Source organism: Martes martes (assembly GCF_963455335.1).
Source record: "Martes martes genome assembly, chromosome: 11".
Classification (NCBI taxonomy): domain Eukaryota; kingdom Metazoa; phylum Chordata; class Mammalia; order Carnivora; family Mustelidae; genus Martes; species Martes martes.
Window position 1 is genome coordinate 95,861,369 of NC_137899.1, and position 20,553 is coordinate 95,881,921.

The following is a 20,553-nucleotide window of genomic DNA, read 5'->3' on the forward strand; positions in this document are numbered from 1 at the left end:
GCCAGGCTAGAGAAGTTCAGGGTCTCCTTGAACTTAACACTCATTCATTCATTTTTTCATTCATTCATTCATTTTTTAAGTTTTTTTTTCCTCTAATACAATTGAAATATTACTGACAAAATTATATGTATTTAAAGTATACAGTGTGGTGATTGAATACATATATGTATCATGAAATGATTACTATAATTGGGTTAATTAACACATCCATCATCTCATGTATTTACCATTTGTTGGTGTGTGGTAAGAATACTTAAGATAGGGCACCTAGGTGGCTCAGTTGTTAAGCATCTGCCTTCAGCTCAGGTCATGATCCCGGGGTCCTGGGAATCTAGCACTGCATCAGGCTCCCCGCTCAATGGGGAGCCTGCTTCTCTCCCTCTGCCACTTCCCTTGTTTGTGATCTCTCCATCTCTCTCTGAAATAAATATTAAAAAAAAGAATACTTAGGATCTACAATCATAGCAACTTTTATGTATACAAGACAGTATTTTTACCTGTAGTCATCAGGCTATACATTAGATCTCCAGAACTTACTCATCTTAAAAATAAAAGCTTATACCCTTAGACCAGCATCTCCTCATTTCCCCCACTCCATTATCCCTGGTAGACACCATGCTGCTGTCTGTTTCTATGAGCTCAAACTTTTTTTTTTTTTTTTAAGATTCCACATATAAGTGAGATCATATAGTATTTATTTTTCTCTGTACAGGTTTTTCATTTAGCATAATGTCCTCTAAGTCTAGGTATGCTGTGGCAAATGGCAGGGTTTCCTTCTTTCTCATGGCTGAATAATATTTCATTGTGTGTATATATGTATGCCATATCTTCTTTACCCATTCACCCACTGACAGATGCTTGGTTTTTTTACACATCTTGGCTGTTGGGAATGATGCTGCAATGAACATGAGAGTGCAAATCTTTCTTTAGATATTTCTTTCATTTTACTCAGGATATATATCCGGAAGTGGGATTGCTAGATCACCTGGTAATTCTATGTTTGATTTTTTGAGGAACCTCCATATTATTTTCCACATGACTATACAAATTTAAATTACCACCAATAGTGCACAAGGTGCATGTCTTTTTGTGCCTGTCTTCATGAACAGTTGTTATCTCTTGTCTTTTTGGTAAAAGGTGCCTGTCTTCATGAACAGTTGTTATCTCTTGTCTTTTTGGTAAAAGCTATCCTAATAGGTAGAAGATGATATCTCATTGTGGTTTTGATTTGCATTTCCCTGATGATTAGGGATGTTGAGTACCTTTTCTTGTACCTGTTGGCCATCTATATGTTTTCTTTAGGAATATATCTATTTGGGTCCTTTGTCAACTTTTTAATCTGTTTTTTTTTTTTTTTTTTTGCTATTGAATTGTATAAATTCCTTATATACTTTGGAAATTAATCTCTTGTCAGATACAGGGTTTGCAAGTATTTTCTCCCATTTCCTAGCTGGCCTTTTCATTTCATTGATTATTTCCTCTGCCATGCAAAAGCTTTTTATTTCTATATAGTCCCACTTCTTATTTTTGCTTTTGTTGCTTGTGCTTGCGGTGTCAGATTCCCCCAGTATCATTGCCAAGACCAGTGTCAAGGAGCTTTTCCCTTGTTTTCTTTTAGAAGTCTCACGGTTTCTGGTCTTATAACTAAGTCTTGGGGCACCTGAGTGGCTCAGTCATTTAAGCATCTGACTCTTGATCTCAGCTCAGGTCTTGATCTCAGGGTCATGAGTTCAAGCCCCACACTGGGCTCCATGCTGGGTGTGGAGCCTACTTAAAATAAATAAATAAATAAAAAGAAATTTTAAAAAATTAAGTCTTTAATTCAGGTTGAAAATTTTTTGTGAGTGCTGTAAGAGAAGGGTTCAGTTTCATTCCTTTATATGTGGATATACAGTTCTCCTAGGACTGTTTATTGAGGAGACTATTGTTTTCCCACTGTGTTCTCTTGACATGTGTAGATTTCTTATGTGTAGATTTCTTTCTGGACTTTCTATTTTGTGTCATTGGTCTATGTATCTTTTTTTTTTTTTTTTTTGCTAGTACTATGATTTTTAAATCATACTGGGAAAGGGACCATTCAGTAATGAAGAGGTTGGCTACCCTGCAATTCATAAGCCATTGAGGGCATTTGGAAATCTGTGGGGCAGTTTTGATTATTACAGGGGAGCACCAAACGGCATTTAATGGACAGTGACCAGGGATGCTCAGAGTTCTGATTGTGGGGGATGTTCCCTGAAGAATTCTCCTGCCCCAAATGCCAGTTGTGTTTTTTATTAGAGATTCTAATGAAGGCACCCTAATAAAGTCGTGATATGTATTTGATAGCACATAAGAGATTCTCAGTAGATAGAATAATTATGACTACTTATATTAATAAGACCCACTTCATGATGCTGGTGGGGACAAAGCTACTGATATCCAGGTCTGGCCCGGCTGTGGGTAGTATAAATCAAACAAACAAGCAAGCAAACAGTATGCAGCCTGTGGAAAGCAGGTTGCTGAGTCTGAAGCTCAGATTGAATTCAGGAGTCTAGGGTTGGGGGCTAAGAACTGCATTTTGCTAGCACGCGCATAGTGGGTTGTGAAAATGATCCTATGCCCAAACATGCAGATGGGTCCATCACGAGTTGAGATCAAGGGGAGTGACGGCAGAAGTTGCAAGGCTGGAGCTGAACAGAGAAGGTAGTGAGGCAGAGCCAGCGCCTTGGAGAATGGCAAAGCATGTATTTCTTGTGTAAGTCCTCAGAGCACTTTTCAGTGAGATGAATGAATTAGAATTGGTCAAGTTTCTTACTCGTATCCCCTATGGGATTCGGTTGTGACTCAGGCATGGCTGGAACTGTGACTTTGTTTACCCTAATCCTCCATCTCCCTCCTCGACACCATGTTTCTAACCCTGCCTGAGCTGGAGCTCTGTTTCTGGTGAGAGGTTCTCTTCTTTTGGTTCCATGTTTCTACCTCTCTTTTCTAGCAAAAAGCCATCTTGGGATGTCTCCCTTTCAAGAGATTCTCAGTGATGTGGTTCACCACCCCTCACTTCACTGTGAGCTGGATCCCTGCATTTTGTTTCATTTCTGTTTTCTTCTTTGTGTTCTTTTTTTGCCTTTTATCTAGACATATGGGTTCTTACTTGCCTTTTGTCTATTGTATATAAGAACAGGAAATTTCCTAAACCAAGTCCTCTTTCTGCTGTCCCCCCTCCTCCTAACCCCCCTCCCCCAGGACCCTCTCCTCCCACCAGTAGCATTACTTAACTCTTTAACTCTTAAAATGCACTGAGTCTCATGAAACAGGCTGAGGGTTGCTGGGGGGAGGGGGATCGGGAGAGGGTGACGGGGTTATGGACATTGGGGAGGGTATGTGCTATGGTGAGTGCTGTGAAATGTGTAAACCTGGCAATTCACAGACCTGTACCCCTGGGGATAAAAATACATTATATGTTTATAAAAAAATTAAAAAATTAATTAAAAAATGCACTGAGGAACACAGAGGAACCTATTTACTGGGACATACAAAGGACCATGAAGTACCATTACAAGCAGCATGGGATGTATAGAAATTTATAAATATTTGCTGCTGCTGCTTGCTGCTGCTGCTCGGAGGTGTGAACTCACAGTTACTCACTGAGCATCTATTTCACATTAGGTTTGAAGCTAAGCACTGGTGGGGGGAGTACAAAGGTCAACCAGAAGAGTATAAAACAAGATCCTTGCTCTCAAAATCCTGATAATATAGTTAATCTTTGGATCCAGGTTAAAGTAAAGACACAGCTTTTATTATTTGGGGGAAGATAAAGAGAAGAGAGCAGTGTTAAAACTTCCTCTTTAGCTCTTCCCAAGTGACTTGACACACAAGTACAGTTGTCCAGTGATTTCTGAAACTACAGAGAACACATGCACACCAGTGAAATGTCTCACCCCTCACCTCCTTTCCCCAGTGGGAGTGAGACGGGAGAGGATCGTCTGGGTGTTGCCTTCCATCCTGTCGGCAGTCCATCTGATGTCCTTCAAGCTGCAATCTCTCCTGGCTCCTGCTTTGTCTGAGCCAAGCTTCGGAAATGGCAGGACAGAGGTTGAAAGTTACTCTCCAAATGCTAAGCAGGCTCCTGCTTTGTCTGAGCCAAGCTTCGGAAATGGCAGGACAGAGGTTGAAAGTTACTCTCCAAATGCTAAGCAGGTGTCTAATTTGTGCTCATGTCTCTTCTGTGCGCTCATATTTCAAGTAAGCTGCAAACGTTACCTGGGCTCTGTTTGGATTATCTATCATCATGCGTTACAGGGATGTACATGAGTGATGCTCTCAGGAAATGTCGGTTTGCTGTCGAATATAATTTGAGGGACCAATAAACTATATTTAATTTTTACAGCTATACCGAGCTTATGTGGCCTTTCCCGACTTTTTCCGTAACTCAACTACCACGTGGTGGAAGAGGGAGTTGCAAGAACTCTACACCAATCCACGGAATCCAGAGAGGAGCTTGAAGTTTGACGGCATGTGGATTGTGAGTGTGTGGGTTTGTGTCTGTGCACATGTGGGTGGGTGTGTTTCTGTATTTGTGTGTCTAAGCTTATATATCGTGACCTTTAATCAAGAGGAATAATAATCATCCAAGAAAGACTTTGGACCCATCCGATTGCAATTCTTCCAATCAGAAGTGGAACATCCCTAACACTCTTCATATCTTACAACTCGCCTGAAGTTCCTGCTGTAAAACGCCAGGGTGATTACTAGGAATTTCCTGGACTTGAGCCTTGCCCTCATACCTTGAGGGAGATTTTTTTTTAATCCTCTAGCCAGTCATTCTTGTGGGCTTGATTGATCTCTCTAGTCAATTCTCAGCTGGATCTAATGAGTGTCCCTGGCTAGTATCTACCGGATGGCTGGAAGGTGAATGATTTATTCATTGCTTCCGTGTCTCTGAGTTGGCAGGATGTAATGATTTGAAAAAGTAAGATATATCTGTGTTTGACATTTCTAGGATATGAATGAGCCAGCGAGTTTTGTGAATGGAGCAGTTCCCCCAGGCTGCAAGGATGCCACTCTGAACCACCCTCCCTATATGCCATGTAAGAGCCCTCGGCCTCCTCCGTTGGCAGAGCCATGACTACGAGGAGTGACCGCCAAGAGTGCCACAAGAGTCCTGACTATTCAGGGCACATCTTAACTGGTGCTGTGGTTTGGGGGGTGGGGGGCAAAACAAATATGCATCAAGCACTTTATCCAGCTGAGTGTGTATAAGTTATTGGCCCTGTTGGGTGAATTTCTCAGATTTGTTCAGAAAACGCTTAACAGTGGTTATGTCCCCAGAGGATTCTGTCTAAGTTTCCTAATTCTTCAGGCCTCTGTGAATTCCCCCACAGGAGTTTATTGTGCTGCCAATGGGTGGAAAGCAGCAGCTTTCCCTTATCAGAGAGTCGATGGACTTTGGTGTTATACTGTGTTCGTATCTTGGCTCCAGAAATTATACTCACTATGAATTGTGTGACCATCAACAGATTACTTGATGTTTCCAAATCTTTGCTTCAAATTGTGAAGGAAGAAAATGCTATCTCTTTTAGAGTTACGATAAAAATTACATGAAATGATTTATAAGAAAAATGTTTAGACTGCATCCTGTCAAGTAATTAGGTGTTTGACAATTGTGTTTTCCTCCCCTTGCCCTCACGTTCTCCTGGAAAACCCTGCGGGGAACTTGAGGTTAAAATACTTGGGTCCACTGCAGCTCAGAGCTGAGCATGGTCCCATGCCCCTGAGGAGGAGAGAGACCCATGCAGGGGTCAAATTAGTCTTAAGATCCAGTGTCAGATCCCTTAAAGAGAAGTCGGGGATAAAGGATTAGGCGTGGCATTGACATCACTAGATCTTTCCACTCAGATCTGGAGTCCAGGGACAGGGGCCTGAGCAGCAAGACCCTGTGCATGGAGAGTGAGCAGATCCTGCCGGACGGCTCGCGGGTGCGGCACTACGACGTTCACAGCCTGTATGGGTGGGCCCAGACCAGACCCACCTACGAGTGAGTCACCCTCTCCGTTCTCTGGTGCACCTGACCTGCAGGGATAGCCAGTGATGGATGAAGGAATCCTGCTTTTCCTTCCATGTCCCTCTCAAGGGTTAGGAAGATTTTAATCACAACTATGTCACAATTCTTATTTATTAAGCAAACATGAGCATGGACCCAGGCTCCAAGATCCGTGTTAGAAGGACAGATGTAGGGGTGCCTGGGTGGCTTAGTCAGTTAAGCATCTACCTTCAGCTCAGGTCATGATCCCAGGGTCCTGGGATCAAACCTTGCATCAGGGTCCTTGGTCGGCGGGAAGTCTGGTTCTCTCTCTTCGTCTGTCTGCTGCTCCCCCTGCTTGTGTTCTCTCTCTCTGTGTCAAATAAATAAATAAATAAAATCTTAAAAAAAAGAAGAAGAAGAAGAAGAGGAAGAAGAATGGCTTTAAGTAAGCAATTGCCAGAGAGAAAGATAGTCCTTGTGAAGGAGACATACACAGAGACACAAGTGATCACACAGGGCAGCTAATGCTGTAATTAATTCCAAGAGGTGAAGGGAATGCAGAGGACTGGCTATCTTTTCTTTTATTTCAAAAGGGACTCATCTCTGTTTGCTTTTCTTTTTCTTTTCTTCTCCTTTTTTAAAAAATTATTCTTGTTGGAGAGCCCACTGATGTTCTGCTGAATTAGTCCTGTCCTATTTTGTGAGTTGAATGAATAAGAAGAGTTCTCTTAAGGAAAGTCTTATAAAGAAATTCACCTTCTTTTTCCCCAAATACAAAAACTTAGTACTTAGTAAAGAAGTGGTAAGACTTAGTGATTAGTCATTATTTTTAGGTGATTCAATAGGCTTATTACAAAGTTCATTTTAAAACACTGTGAAACACTATGAAAAGGCATAGCTGCTACTATCATCTCTATCATCTCAGATCAGTCAGTGGGGACTTCATCATGGCTCTGATTTCCATATTTCCTCCAATAATTCAGGAGATATTTTGTTGCCATAACTTAGGCTCCAGAACTCTGGGAGGAGAAGCTCTGTGGCCTTTCCTCCTTTGATCCCTCCCCATTCACCTCCTTGTTCCCCTCCAACAAGAGCTGTGCAGGAGGTGACAGGACAGAGAGGGATTGTCATCACCCGCTCCACGTTCCCCACTTCTGGCCGCTGGGGAGGTCACTGGCTGGGCGACAACACGGCTGCCTGGGACCAGCTGAAGAAGTCTATTATTGGTGTGTGGGCTTATCCTTAAGGGCCTCTTTTGGTGGGAAGGGGGTTAAGACCCTTGATAAAGGATTCTTGAGGGAGGAGGAGGCAGATCACAACTGCTGCCTCTAACACAGCTGTGTTCTCGTTGCAGGCATGATGGAGTTCAGCCTCTTTGGCATATCTTATGTAAGTGTCTTTGGGTCATTTCTAATCCCCAAGCAGGTAGTGACACCTTTCAGAAATCACCAACAGACTTGTTTTCTTCTACCTCATTTCAGACAGGAGCAGATATTTGTGGGTTCTTTCAAGATGCTGAATATGAGATGTGTGCTCGCTGGATGCAGCTGGGAGCCTTTTATCCTTTTTCGAGGAACCACAACACCATTGGGACCAGGGTAGGACTTTAGCTTATAGCTCAGAAGTGTTGTGTCATTAGGAATACAACCTCCAAGTTTAAGCTGTGTTCTCTGTGACATCTTCAAAACTGTTGAACCCTCATGTTTCTTGTTTTTTATTTGATACATTTATGTGGTGTGAAATGATTACCACGGGAGGATTAGTTAACACCTCCGTCACCTCACAAGATTGCCATTTCTGTTTTTTGTGGTGAGAATATTTAGTATTTACTCTTTTTGCAACTTTCAAGTATATGATATAGTATTGTTAACTACAGACACCATGCTGTGCATTTCATTAGCAGAACATATTCATCTAATAACTGGAAATCTGTAGCCATTGACTGATACATCCCCATTTCTCCCATCCCCCAGCCCCTCATAACCACTGTTCAGCTCTCAAACAGATGTGAGGTAGTATCTCATTGTGGTTTTGATGTGAATTTCCCTGATGAAGAGTGATGTTGAGCATCTTTTTGTTGGCAATTTGTATGTCTCCTTTGGAAACTGGAAACCAGTAATAGGAGGAATACTGGAAAACTCACAAATACATGGAAGCTAAAGAGCCAATGGGTCAAAGATGAAATAAAAAGAAAAATTTTAAAAATCTTGAATGGAAACACAACATACCAAAACTTATGGGATGCAGTGAAAACATTTCTAAGGGGAAGTTTATAGTGATAAACAACTACATTTAAAAAAGAGAGAGAGAAAGAAAAATCTCAAATAAACAACCCAAGGAACTAGCAAAAGAAGAATGAAGTAAGCCCAGAGTGAGCAAAAGAAAGGAAATAACAAAGATCAGAGGAAAAAATAAATGACGTAGAGACCAGAAAAACAACAGAAAAGGTCAACAAACTAAGAGCTGGTTCTTTGGATAGATAAACAAAATTAACAAACCTTTAGTTAGACTTGCTAAGGAAAACAGAGAGAAGGCTCATATAAAGAAAAGTATAAGTGCAAAAGGGAGACATTAGAACCAATACCACAGAAATGCAAAGGATCACAAGAGACTATAATTGTGAACTAACAAATTGGACAACCAAGAAGAAATGAAGAAATTCCTAGGAAGATACAACCTACCAAGACTGAAACATGAAGAAGCAGAAAAGCCAAACATAAATACCAAATAAGGAGATTGAACTAGTAATAAGAAATACCCCAAGAAAGAAAAGTGATTTCCCTGGTGAATTGTATCAAAAATTTAGAGAAAAATCAACACCAAGACCTCCTCAAACACTTCCAAAAGACTGAAGTGGAGGAAACATTCCCAGGCTCATTTCACAAGATCAGCATTATCCTGACACTAAAGCCAAATAAGGATGCTACAAGAAAACTAAAGATCAATATCCCTCATAAATATAGATCCAAAAATTTGCAATAAAATATTAGCACTCTGAATTCAACACTTTGAAAAAAATCACACACCACGATCAAGTGGGATTTAACTTGGGATATGAGGTTGACTCAACATATACGAATAAATAAGTGTGATACACTACATTAATAGAAGGAAAAATAAAAATCATATGATCATCTTGATATGTGCAGAAAAAAAAATTGACAAAACATTCCATGATGAGGGGCGCCTAGGTGGCTCAGTGGGTTAAAGCCTCTGCCTTTGGCTCAGGTCATGATCCCAGGGTCCTGGGATCAAGCCCCGCATCGGGCTCTCTGCTCAGCAGGGAGCCTGCTTCCTCCTCTCTCCCTCTCTCTGCCTGCCTCTCTGACTACTTGTGATCTCGGTCTGTCAAATAGATGAATAAAAATCTTAAAAAAAAAAAATTCCATGATGAAAACTCTCAACAAATTGAGCACAGAAGGAATGTACCTCAGTGTTATAAAGGCTATATGTGACAAGCCCACAGCTAATATCATGCTCAAAGGTGGAAGCTTGAAAACATTTTCTCTAAGAACGGACATAAGACAAGTGCCCACTCTCACTACTCCTATTTAGCATAGTACTGGAAGTCCTAGCCAAAGCAGTCAGGCAAGAAAAAGAAATGAAAGTCATTTAAATCAGGAAGTAAAATTGTCTCTGTTTATAGTTCACATGATCTTACATATAGAAAGTCCTAATGCCATCATAAAAATTGCTAAAATGAATCAATTAATTCAGTAAAGTTGCAGAACACAAAGTGAACATACAGAAACAAGTTGTGTTTGTGTACACTGACACCAAGATATCTGAAAAAGAAATAAAGCAAACCCACTCACAGTAGCATCAAAAATCAATAAGATACTTAGTAATAAATTTAACCACGGAGATGAAAGATCTATACAATGAAAACTATAGGACATACATGAAAGAAATTGAAGAATACACAAACAAATGGAAAGATATTCCATGTTCATGGATTGGAATTAAATTGTTACAATGTCCATACTACCCCCAAACCATTTATAGAGTCAATGCAATCATTATTGAAATCCAATAGCATTTTTCACAGAAATAGAAAAAAAAAACCCTAAAATTCTTATGGAACTACAAAAGACCCCAAATGGCTAAGGCAATCCTGAAAAAGAATAAAGCTGGAGGCAGGGGCGCCTGGGTGGCTCAGTGGGTTAAAGCCTCTGCCTTCGGCTCCGGTCATGATCCCAGGGTCCTGGGATCGAGCCCCGCATCGGGCTCTCTGCTCGGCAGGGAGCCTGCTTCCTTCTCTCTCTCTCTCTGCCTGCCTCTCTGCCTACTTGTGATCTCTATCTGTCAAATAAATAAATAAAATCTTTAAAAAAAAAAAAAAAAGAATAAAGCTGGAGGCATTGTGCTTCCTGATTTCAAACTATATCACAAAGTGATAATAATCAAAACAGTATGTTATTGGCCTAAAAATAGATCAATGGAACAGAATCAAAAGTACAGAAATAAACCTTTGCATATAACATTTGACAAGGGAGCCAAGAATACTCAATGAAGAGAAGGCAGTCTCTTCAGTAGATGCTGTTGGGAAACTGGATAATCATGCCAAAAGATGAAATGGGAGGCCTATCTTATACCACTCACAAAAATTAACTCAAAATGATTATAATTTAAATGTAGGACGCAAAACTGTAAAAATTCTAGAAGAAAACATAGGGGAAACCCCCTTGACCTTGTTCTTGGCAATGATTTTTTTTGGATATGACACCAGAAGCACAAACAATGAAAGTGAAAATAAGTAAGTAGGACTACATCAAACTCAAAAGCTTCTGCATAGCAAAAGAAACAATTAACAAAATGGAAAGAACTATGGAATGGGAGAAAATATTTGCAAACATATCTCTGATTAGGAGTTAATATCCAAAATACTTAAGGTACTCATACAAAGCCATGGCAAATAACCACAATCTGACTTTAAAATGGGTAGACAGGGCGCCTGGGTGGCTCAGTGGGGATAAAAATGGGTAGACAAATCACATAGACATTTTTCCAAGAAGACATACACATGGCTAACAGGTACATGGAAAGGTTCTTGTTTTAGTGAACCAGATTCCTCAGTGTTCTTTAGAGTCTTTTGTTTGTTTAGGCTGCTTGTACCACATATATTCCATTTTACAGAATATCTTACAGAGACATTTCATCATTTGCCTTGGGAAAGCTTGAATGACTTCTTTCAGTATATTAAGAATATTCTCAGGACCCTCTATAATCAACTTTGGTTTAGCTATGTGTGATCTTCATTTGTAATAAGCATTCGGTGACTTCCTTAAGCTCCCAGGTCCCCGAGGTGACCTCTGAACACTCTTCTTTTCTCCTTTAGAGGCAAGACCCTGTGTCCTGGGATGCTGCCTTCATGGATATTTCCAGAAGTGTGCTGCTGACCAGATACACCCTGTTGCCGTATCTCTACACCCTGATGCACATGGCCCACACGGAGGGCAGCACTGTCGTGCGGCCTCTTCTCCACGAGTGAGTTAGTCTAGCTGGGGTCCCAGTGACTAAGGGATAATATCATTCTATGTGATGGCTTTTGAAAAAAAAAATCCAAATTAAATTAAAGACATGATTTCCCTTTGCCATTAGCTTTCCAGGCACAGACCATGCATTGTAACTCCTTTTAGCGCAGCGTCAGTCATGCCCTAGGTCCTTGATAAAAGACTACTGAACGAAAAAAAAAAATTCAAAGTGATTACAATACAGCATGGAATAATACTTTCTTTCTAAATTGGGCATATAAAGAACTGCCTATCTCTTGTAGAAGCTCAGGTCACAAAACACGGCCAGATATGAGGGATGGAGATTTGAGGGCTGAAGGTCATTCTTGCATGGAGCTATGTATAGGTGAGAATATGTCTAAATCCAGCCATTTCTGGGGTTTGAAGAACATGACAGAAAGGAAGTATGTATCTAATTAAAGGAGACCTAGGGAAAGAGTTAAAGGAAGGTATAGAATGCATTTGGATTTCTGACCTGGGTCTGAACTCGAGGAGTTTCTTCAGGGTCTGGCCTGAGGCCCTGTTGGGGGTCCTGATTGTGGTACCTTGGTTTCTCTTTCTAGGTTTGTGTCAGACCGGGTGACCTGGGATGTAGACAGTCAGTTTCTGCTGGGCCCAGCCTTCCTGGTCAGCCCTGTCCTGGAGCCTGTGAGTATGGAGGCCTCTGATGAACAGAGAATTAGAGCCACAAGGCCAGTGACTAGAGGTAGCAGACGAGGCCTGGTCTGCTGGGGTTCCTGAGATGGGGTCTCTTGCTCTACTGTCTCTTCTTCTGCCTCTGAGCTGAAGTCCAACACTCAGGTGCTCTGGTCCTCTGCTTCCTCATCTTTAAATCAGCATAACAGATTCTGATTCATAGGATAATCAAGATGGAAAGAACCTTATGATATATTTCAAGATAGAATCATTTCTTTATTAGCTAAAATAAGGAGTATGGGTGAGTATGGGTCAGAAACAGATTTTACAGGATTGTTTATACTGATGTGCATAATCTTGTTTCTGGCTAGTACTTCCCTTCCTTCTAAAAGATATTTTCAGGCAGCAAAAGCCATTTCTTCGCTTTTTTGGTTGATGTATAGGCTTCTGATTAAAATACCAGCTAATTGCATCCTCCCCAAAACTTCCTGCACTAATCATAATCCGTGAGGTTCTGGCACCATAAAATCTGCAAATTTTTCTTCTGCTCCATCCCCAACCTGAGTTTGTCTATTTAGAAAGGGGTGAGTCTATAAGCAAAGGGTAATTCTGCACCCCCCCAAGTCCTGATCCCAAAGGGCTTTAGAGAGACTGTTAATGTTGGATAGGCAAATATCCCATTTGGCAAGAGGGAATAGAAGAAATTCTTCCCAACATTACTGGCCTCTAAAAAGATGAGCATGTGGGTCCAAGGCCAATACTATCGTTTTGACCTTTTAACTGTGCAAATTAGTTACACTGCCCTGGATACAAGAGCCTACCTCCCAAGCCTTGTTTGTGTTTAATTTTAGAATGTCAGAAATGTCACTGCGTACTTCCCTAGAGCCCGCTGGTATGATTACTACACGGTAAGTTTTTCTGGTGATTTATACAACTTGGGAAAATGGTAGTGTGCACAGGCTTCTGGATCTGACACACCCACTGGTCAGGTTCTAACATCATCACTCATTTGATGTGTGATCTTGGAGCAGGCCATTGCTGCTATTTAACCTTGTAGCCTCAACTTCTTCACCTCTAAATAGGATAAGAGCACTTCCTTCACAGAATTGCTATAAAATAACATATTTTGTGAGTGTTCTGTATGTGTTAGTTTTTAATCTTTCACAATGGTGTATAATGGCAACACTAGTAAACATTTGAAATTGTACAGTAAACTATAGTTTATGTTTCTGTCGTCCCTTGTGAGACCATAAGTTCATATGTAGAGGGGCCTTTCCTCTCTGTCTTTCTATTAAATATCTCCTTCTGTAGCATAGATGCTCCAGGACAATCTGTTAAACGTAATATCCTGAGGTAAGTGTGGTCTTGGGCACATGTAAAATGCACGTGGAGGTACGAGACCCACCCTTGTGTGCCGAGCGACGTAAGTGCATTTAGAAATGCAAGATGAACACATCATTCTCTGCCTGGAACATTTCTAGGCTGGTCTGAGCCCCAGAGACTCAGCTGGGAAAATGGAGCCTTTCAAAGCAACCTCAGGGCCATGTCCTCTTGGAGGGACACAAGTCGGGCTTTATTTTCGAGGAAGAATCAAAGGTGGTATTTCCTCTCCCTATAGCCAAGCCTGTTCCAATACCTTTTCTGAGGAGAGCAAAGCAGAGGACTCGAAACACAGGAAAAGGAGACATACAGGAAAAGGAAGACAAGAGGCAGAGCATGTTCTGGCCCTTTCAGTCAGTGGGTTTGCAGTGGGATTAAGTGAAAACCAGACAAGGACAACGGAAGTCTTGCTCCTCTTCTCTGTCTCGGGGAGCCCTGAGTCCTTCCCTGACACCTTCTCCTTTCTTTTTCTTTTTTCTTTTTTTTTTAAATTTAATTTCTGTTCAGTGTAACAGAATTCATTGTTTATGCACCTTCTCCTTTCCACCACTCTCCCTTTTATTTTTGCGGGACTGAATCTGTCCTCTGGAAGCCCTCATTAAGACTCAGCTATGTCGGGGCGCCTGGGTGGCTCAGTGGCTTAAAGCCTCTGCCTTCGGCTCAGGTCATGATCCCAGGGTCCTGGAATTGAGCGCCACATTGGGCTCTCTGCTCAGCAGGGAGCCTGCTTCCTCCTCTCTCTCTGCCTGCCTCTCTGCCTACTTGTGATCTCTGTCTGTCAAATAAATAAATAAAATCTTAAAAAAAAAAAAATCAGACACAGTCCTTCTCAGGTTTTAAAAAAAAAAAAAAAAAAAAAGACTCAGCTATGTCAATAAGCATCCGTAACCATGGGAGATGGCTCCTGGACTGGCCACAGGATCACACATCTGTGCCAACTAAGGTTCCTCCAGGAGAATCCATTCCTTTGTTCTCCATAGGACTTCCGTGGCTCTGGCGCCCTGCTCTGTTCCTGTCTGGACAATCTCTAGCCTTATCTCCCAATCTCCAGCTTTGTTCTTATCCATTCCATTCCATAGCTGAATTGACTTAATTAATTAAATTAGTTTTAATTTAAAAAATTAAATAAAAAATTAAAATAGTTTTAATTTCTCAGATGCCTTTACGGCCAAGTTTGCACAATTAAATGCCTGTGGGGGCGGGGGCAGATATGTAGTTCAAACAAATGAAGGCTGGAGATAGCACGACAGGGCCTGGTGGGGCCTGTGGCAGACTGGAGAACACGTGCCTCCTCTAAGGAGACAGCACGGACTCCATTCCAGGTGGTTTGCAGTAACAGAAGTGGGATATTGCCATAGTGCCACTATTTTTTAAAGAGAAGCAAAAAAAACCCGGTTTTTTAATGTAAGATGTACAGATTGCTGAATGCTGGTGACTAGTTTTTTTACATGTAAATGCTGTGTGACCCAAATCAACATTTCTGCCAGCCTGATGCTGCGTGGGTCAGTGGTGGCACCAAGAATGAGTCTCGGAGTTTCCAGTCTAGGGGTGTAGCTGACCAGAAGCCTGGGCTGCCATGCTCTGAAGCCCATACACTCCCACAGACTGCTTGCTCCCTGTGATGACTGAGCATGGCAGGGGTACCCCTTCCTGAGAGACACAGGTTTCTGCCCCTAAGATGGCTTGAGAACTCCCCTATGGTGATCGTGCCCTAACTTCCTGCCCTCTCTCCTTCACTTGGAGGTCACACCTGCAGGGCCATCGGGGGCTCTCCCAGCCTTCTGCCTCTGTCACAGGCATTTGTCTTAATAAAAATCATGCAAGTTTGGGGCGTCTGGATGGTTCAGTCAATTAAGCATCTGTCTTCAGCATGGGTCATGATCCCAGGGTCCTGGGATGGAGTCCCGCATGGAGCTCCCTGCTCAGCAGGGAGCCAACTTCTCCCACCCTCTCTGTTGCTCCCTCTGCTTGTGTTCTCTTGCTCCATCAAGTAAATAAACAAAATCTTAAAAAAAAAAAAAAAGACTCAGCTATGTGGTTCGCAACCAGAGCTTTCCAGGAGGGGGCAGCCAACTGTTTTTAAGCAAGCTAGCCTTGCTCCTGAATTTGCATGTTGACTGCTCTGTTCACTTCCAGTCAGTGATCCTGAGTACACTGAGGTTCCCTTGTGCAGGGCCATCACTAGGCTGCAGCAAGTGAGGTGCCTAGGCAGGGATGGAAAGCCTGGGAGAAAACATAAGGACGTCCAGCTTAGCTTATAACCGCTTTTTGCACTTTTTTTTTTTTTTTTTTTTTTTTTTTTTTGCTATTTGTGCAATGGAAACTTGGGAATTAGCAAATGCCTTGAAAGAAGGATAGGTGAAGAATGTATGATATATCTTGGTTATTCCCATTTCTCAAGGATTGTGGCTCCTATCATAGCTGCCTTGGTAGCTGTGAATTCCCATCCCCACACTCTCCTGCCTATGCTCATCTGACCAGCAGAAGCAAGAGGGTCCCCTTACTGCTTGGCCTTTAGGCGTCACTTATTTTATGAAATGGCAGGTGCCTTGATGTGCTTCATAGAGTGGGTCTACTTCAGTAAGCCTGGCTCTTCATCTATGCTGAGTCTTAGTTTCTCCAAATAAGGTGCAAAACCAGCAATTTACAGCTCCTTCTAGAGCTCTCTGCCTGTCTCAGGCACGCCTCTGTGCTTGAGCATTCTAGGAAGTGTCTTTTTTTTTTTTTTTTTTAATGTTGAAAAACAAAAATAAAACTGGCGGCATCACATTACCTGATTTCAAGCTTTACTACAAAGCTGTGATCCCAAGACAGCATGATATTGGCATAAAAAGAGACACACAGACCAGTGGAACAGAGTAGAGAGCCCAGATATGGACCCTTAACTCTATGGTCAAATAATCTTTGACAAAATAGGAAGTGTCTTTTCCCCATTCCCCCTCCTTTCTGTCATTCTGGGCACTGCAGTTTGCAGACTTTATTCGGGAGAGGTGGAGGCATGGGACTAGTTACCTATGTTTATGAAGCTAAAGAGTAGGCAATGTGTATGAATCAAAGTTTTTATCTATCTGTGGCCATTTTCTTTGTTTACAGTATAGACATATGTCTACATATGTTACATATGTTGGATTCTACATACAGACATATGTCTACGTATGTTACATATGTTAGGTTCTTAAAACAGTGCTTCTCAATCATAATCAATGACTTATACAGTTAATGCAAATTCTCCCCCACAAAGGTATTTGGGTTGTCTATTCTTATTTTAATAGTGCTGCTTTGAGATTTTTACCTTACAGTCATATCATAATGGATATTTAAACAGCAATTTGTTCGACTAACCTGATCAGAAACTATTTAAAGTAAACAAGCTTGTGATTAATCAAGTATTAGAAATGAAATCATGAGATTAAAATCACAGTGTATTTATGTAACATGTAGGAGAATGGAAATACCATTGAGAGAAATAAGGAATTTGGTAGAGAGATAACTTGACAGTTTTACGTGTCGAGTCTCACCTGAAGGTGGGATAATCAATGGAGGAAATGTCCAGTGTTCATCAGATAATGGGGTGAAATGTCATTAGAGATCATATAATTGGATTTTCTCATGCTATCAGTGAGAAAACTGAAGAAGCCCAGAGATATGGGGCTGGACCTTTTATTAAACCCTGTAGACTTTGGAGTCCCGAGGCAGGCCAGTGAAGCAGAGTCCATCCCAGGGAGTGTGGCACCAGGCACTGGGCTTCCTTCTGACCACCCACCCCTACGGTCCGTACAGATAGAATATAGCTCAGATGAACATAAGGGACCAAAGCAGAGGAAAATTATGGTAGCTTACCTCCTCCCCTTTAAAGTAGCAATTATCAGATGGGAGAATTTTACCTACCAGGGGACATTTGGCAACATCTGGAGACCTTTTGTCACATCTGGTGGGCAAGGTTGGGGAGGTGCTCCTGGCGTCTAGCACACAGACATGGGTAAGCATCCCCAAAACATCTCCCCGTGACAAAAAATTTTCTGGCCCCAGATGTCCATAGTGCTAGGGCTGGGAAGCCCTGCCTTGGGCTGAAGAAATGTGGAAGACCGGTTTCTTAGAAACTGAGCTTTATGGCTCAGGGTGAGAGAGCACTTCTCCTGCCACGCAGGAGGCGAGAGAAAGATGTTAAACATAATGGAAGTTGCAGTGAGTTACAGTCAGGGATCTGTAAAGGAAGTCAGCTCATTTTAATTCTTTCTGTCAAGTAGGAGTCAAGGCTTTAGTGAGGTTGGTGAGGGTGAGGGGGGGAGGGCGGAGGCAGAGAGAGGAGAGACGGAGCAGAGACAAAGTGAAAGGTCTGGAAATGCCATTGCAGAGTGTATATCAGGAGGCAACAAGAAATACGTAAAAGGCTCGCTCCGCCTCCTCCAGCACTGCTCTCTGACTAGGAAACAGGATGTAGAAGGAGACACTGCGGTCTCATGGAGTATGTACGGGAAACACGCCCACAACACGAGGGGTGCTGACGTGATGTTGTAGCCACAACATGAGAGTCCACACAGCCCCTGAGTGAGCGGAGATGCATCATAATAAGCTGCGTGCTGAAGGGTCATGGACGGGCACCAAGTCCGGGAGAGTGGACGAGGTGTCTGGTAAAGGTGTCATGCAGTGAGGTGTGTTCTCAGCCTGTCTTACCTTCTTCTGGCCCACAGGGTAGGGACATTGGAGCAAGGGGAGAGTGGAAGTCCTTGGAGGCCCCTCTTGACCACATTAATCTTCACGTCCGTGGGGGCTACATCCTACCCTGGCAAGAGCCTGCACAGAACACGCACTTAAGGTGAATGACAAGGGACAGAGCTTCTCTTTTACCTGCCCTTTAGCCCAGATCCCGGTGAAGCCCACCAATTTGTAAGCCGTACCGTCAGACCCCAAAGGAATTTGACTATAGATTTTTGGTTGTTGGCTTGTTCGTGTTTTAACCTTGACTCCACACTCTTTGAACAATTATTAACAACTATTTTGGATTTAAATGGGTGAGATGATAGATCTAATTTTTCATACTCGAAATGGAAGTTAAACAAGGAGCAACCCAATTCATACTAGTTTTAGAAGACTCTGGATCGCAGTTGACTCTGCTAAGAAAACTGTGGCTGAGAAATTGTGTAAGCCACATTGCAACTGAAGCTTGAGGCTGAGGTTACTCACGGGACTTTAGAATTCTAGACCTAAGTTTATATAATAATTAATAATAGCTAACATCAAGTAAATGCTTGCTCTGTGCCTAGAACTATACTAAAATGGAGGTTTCTACATGGAAATTATTTATTTTTCTTAACAAAAAAAATTTGTGACGTAAATACTATCATCCCCATTTCACAGATGAGCAAAGAGAGGCTTCAAGTGGTCACACAGTTAGTAAGTAGTTCAGCAGGGACTAAAATCCATGTCTGTCTGATGTCAAACTAAAATTCTTAGAGCCATACCCATTTGATTAAAAAAATTCAGTTAAAAACTGAATAACTTAAGACATTTATAAACAGCTCGCTGTACGTGTGCTTAGGAAATTAGTTCATGAAAAAATAAAGATCACATCAGGATTTTTCTCACAGAACCAGTGAGTTTGCTTGTAGTTTTGTGTGGTACTTTTAGAGCACTTATGGGATTGTAGAGCCTTAAAGGAAAATACGTTCATTCATTCATTCATTCATTCATTCCTGACATGAAATCATACAGCCATTGGAGACAGAGCTAGTATTAGATCTCAAGTGTCTTGAATCCTAGTACCCAGTCTTTATACCATGAAGCACTTCCTTTATGATTCTATGAACACCCTTTGGTTTGTGGTAGTGGTTTTGTTTTTAGCTAATGACTATTTCCTATCTCACTGCAGCCGTCAGAAATTCATAGGCTTCAAGGTTGCCTTGGATGATGAGGGGACGGCTAAAGGCTGGCTCTTCTGGGATGATGGGGAAAGCATTGGTAAGTAGGGTTGCCTTGGATTCGTGTCAATACCACTGACTAGGGGACAGACCTGCTTTTTATCTTTGCCACGTCAAAACAGTTTTGCATTTTAAACATAGCCATTTGTTATTTCAAGTGTACGATACCTATTGTATATGATCCTTATGCCTCATGTAAATGAAGTATAGCTCTGAATCTGTTGCCATTACCCAACTTTCTTAATTCTCTGTGTGAGACCACAGCATGGAAGCCGATGGGAATCTGCTACCATGTGGTTTATGTTCACAGGCACATTCCCTAATTTCATGGTTTACTGTCCCAGTAAGAAAGGCAGTACCTTTATCAGCTGTGCTATTTATTTGGGGGGATTTTCCACTAGGAGTTTATAGGAACTGGTAAACTCTTGGGAGGAAGGCTTACATTCCATTAGCTACATCTAAGCCAATGCTGTCCAGTACAGTAATGGAAATAGACTGTATCTGTTTGCCCAATATGGTAGCCATTGGCATAGATGGCTATTGCATACTTGAAATACGACAAGTGCATCCCAGGAATGAATTTTTAATTTTGTTTAATTGTAATTAATTGTAATTTAAATAGATACATACTGCCAGTGGCTGCTATCTTGGAAGGCACAGCTCTAGAGGATAGCCAGTGCCCTCTGATTGAGTGGTAAGCAAATGAGTAAGAGATAGAATATGGTGAAGAGTGACCAAGCCCCAAAAGTAGGAGGTAGGGTGCGGATGCCTATGCTAGACATGCCGAGCTTCATATTCTCCCCAAACCTGTGGCATACATTAAGGATAAAGGACAAAGAAGTCTTCTCTATGGTTTTTCTTGGTCTCTGGAGATTGTGTTTAAAAAATTGCCCCATACCTCTCAAAATAAACTGACCAAGCTGACCAAAATAAGCTGACCATCAACAGTGTTGATGTTTGTGATGGGGGTGTACATGCACATATGCACACATATGTGTGCCTCTAGCAGTAGGAATCGAGAAATTCTGAGGTGATTAGGAAGATGTTGAGAATGGTAGGCCATGAGAAAGAGAAGCAGATTAAGAGTGGTGTCAGGAAACCGCAT

The 20,553-nt window shown here is 41.8% G+C and overlaps 1 protein-coding gene across 2 annotated transcripts in view; it reads left to right on the plus strand.

The window, feature by feature from the left end:
• MGAM (maltase-glucoamylase) overlaps positions 1 to 20,553 on the plus strand; it is an 81,542-nt gene that overhangs the window by 57,102 nt on the left and 3,887 nt on the right. The window contains exons 35-45 of one of the 2 annotated variants that reach the window (XM_080818447.1): positions 4,367 to 4,501; positions 4,979 to 5,066; positions 5,875 to 6,013; positions 7,094 to 7,227; positions 7,356 to 7,390; positions 7,483 to 7,599; positions 11,340 to 11,488; positions 12,078 to 12,162; positions 13,002 to 13,058; positions 18,222 to 18,346; positions 19,400 to 19,488. In XM_080818447.1, the coding sequence (XP_080674573.1) occupies positions 4,367 to 4,501; positions 4,979 to 5,066; positions 5,875 to 6,013; positions 7,094 to 7,227; positions 7,356 to 7,390; positions 7,483 to 7,599; positions 11,340 to 11,488; positions 12,078 to 12,162; positions 13,002 to 13,058; positions 18,222 to 18,346; positions 19,400 to 19,488 (1,153 nt within the window). Of the gene's footprint in view, positions 1 to 4,366; positions 4,502 to 4,978; positions 5,067 to 5,874; positions 6,014 to 7,093; positions 7,228 to 7,355; positions 7,391 to 7,482; positions 7,600 to 11,339; positions 11,489 to 12,077; positions 12,163 to 13,001; positions 13,059 to 13,768; positions 14,311 to 18,221; positions 18,347 to 19,399; positions 19,489 to 20,553 lie in introns of those variants that run through there. The other variant, XM_080818448.1, reaches the window with a different exon arrangement.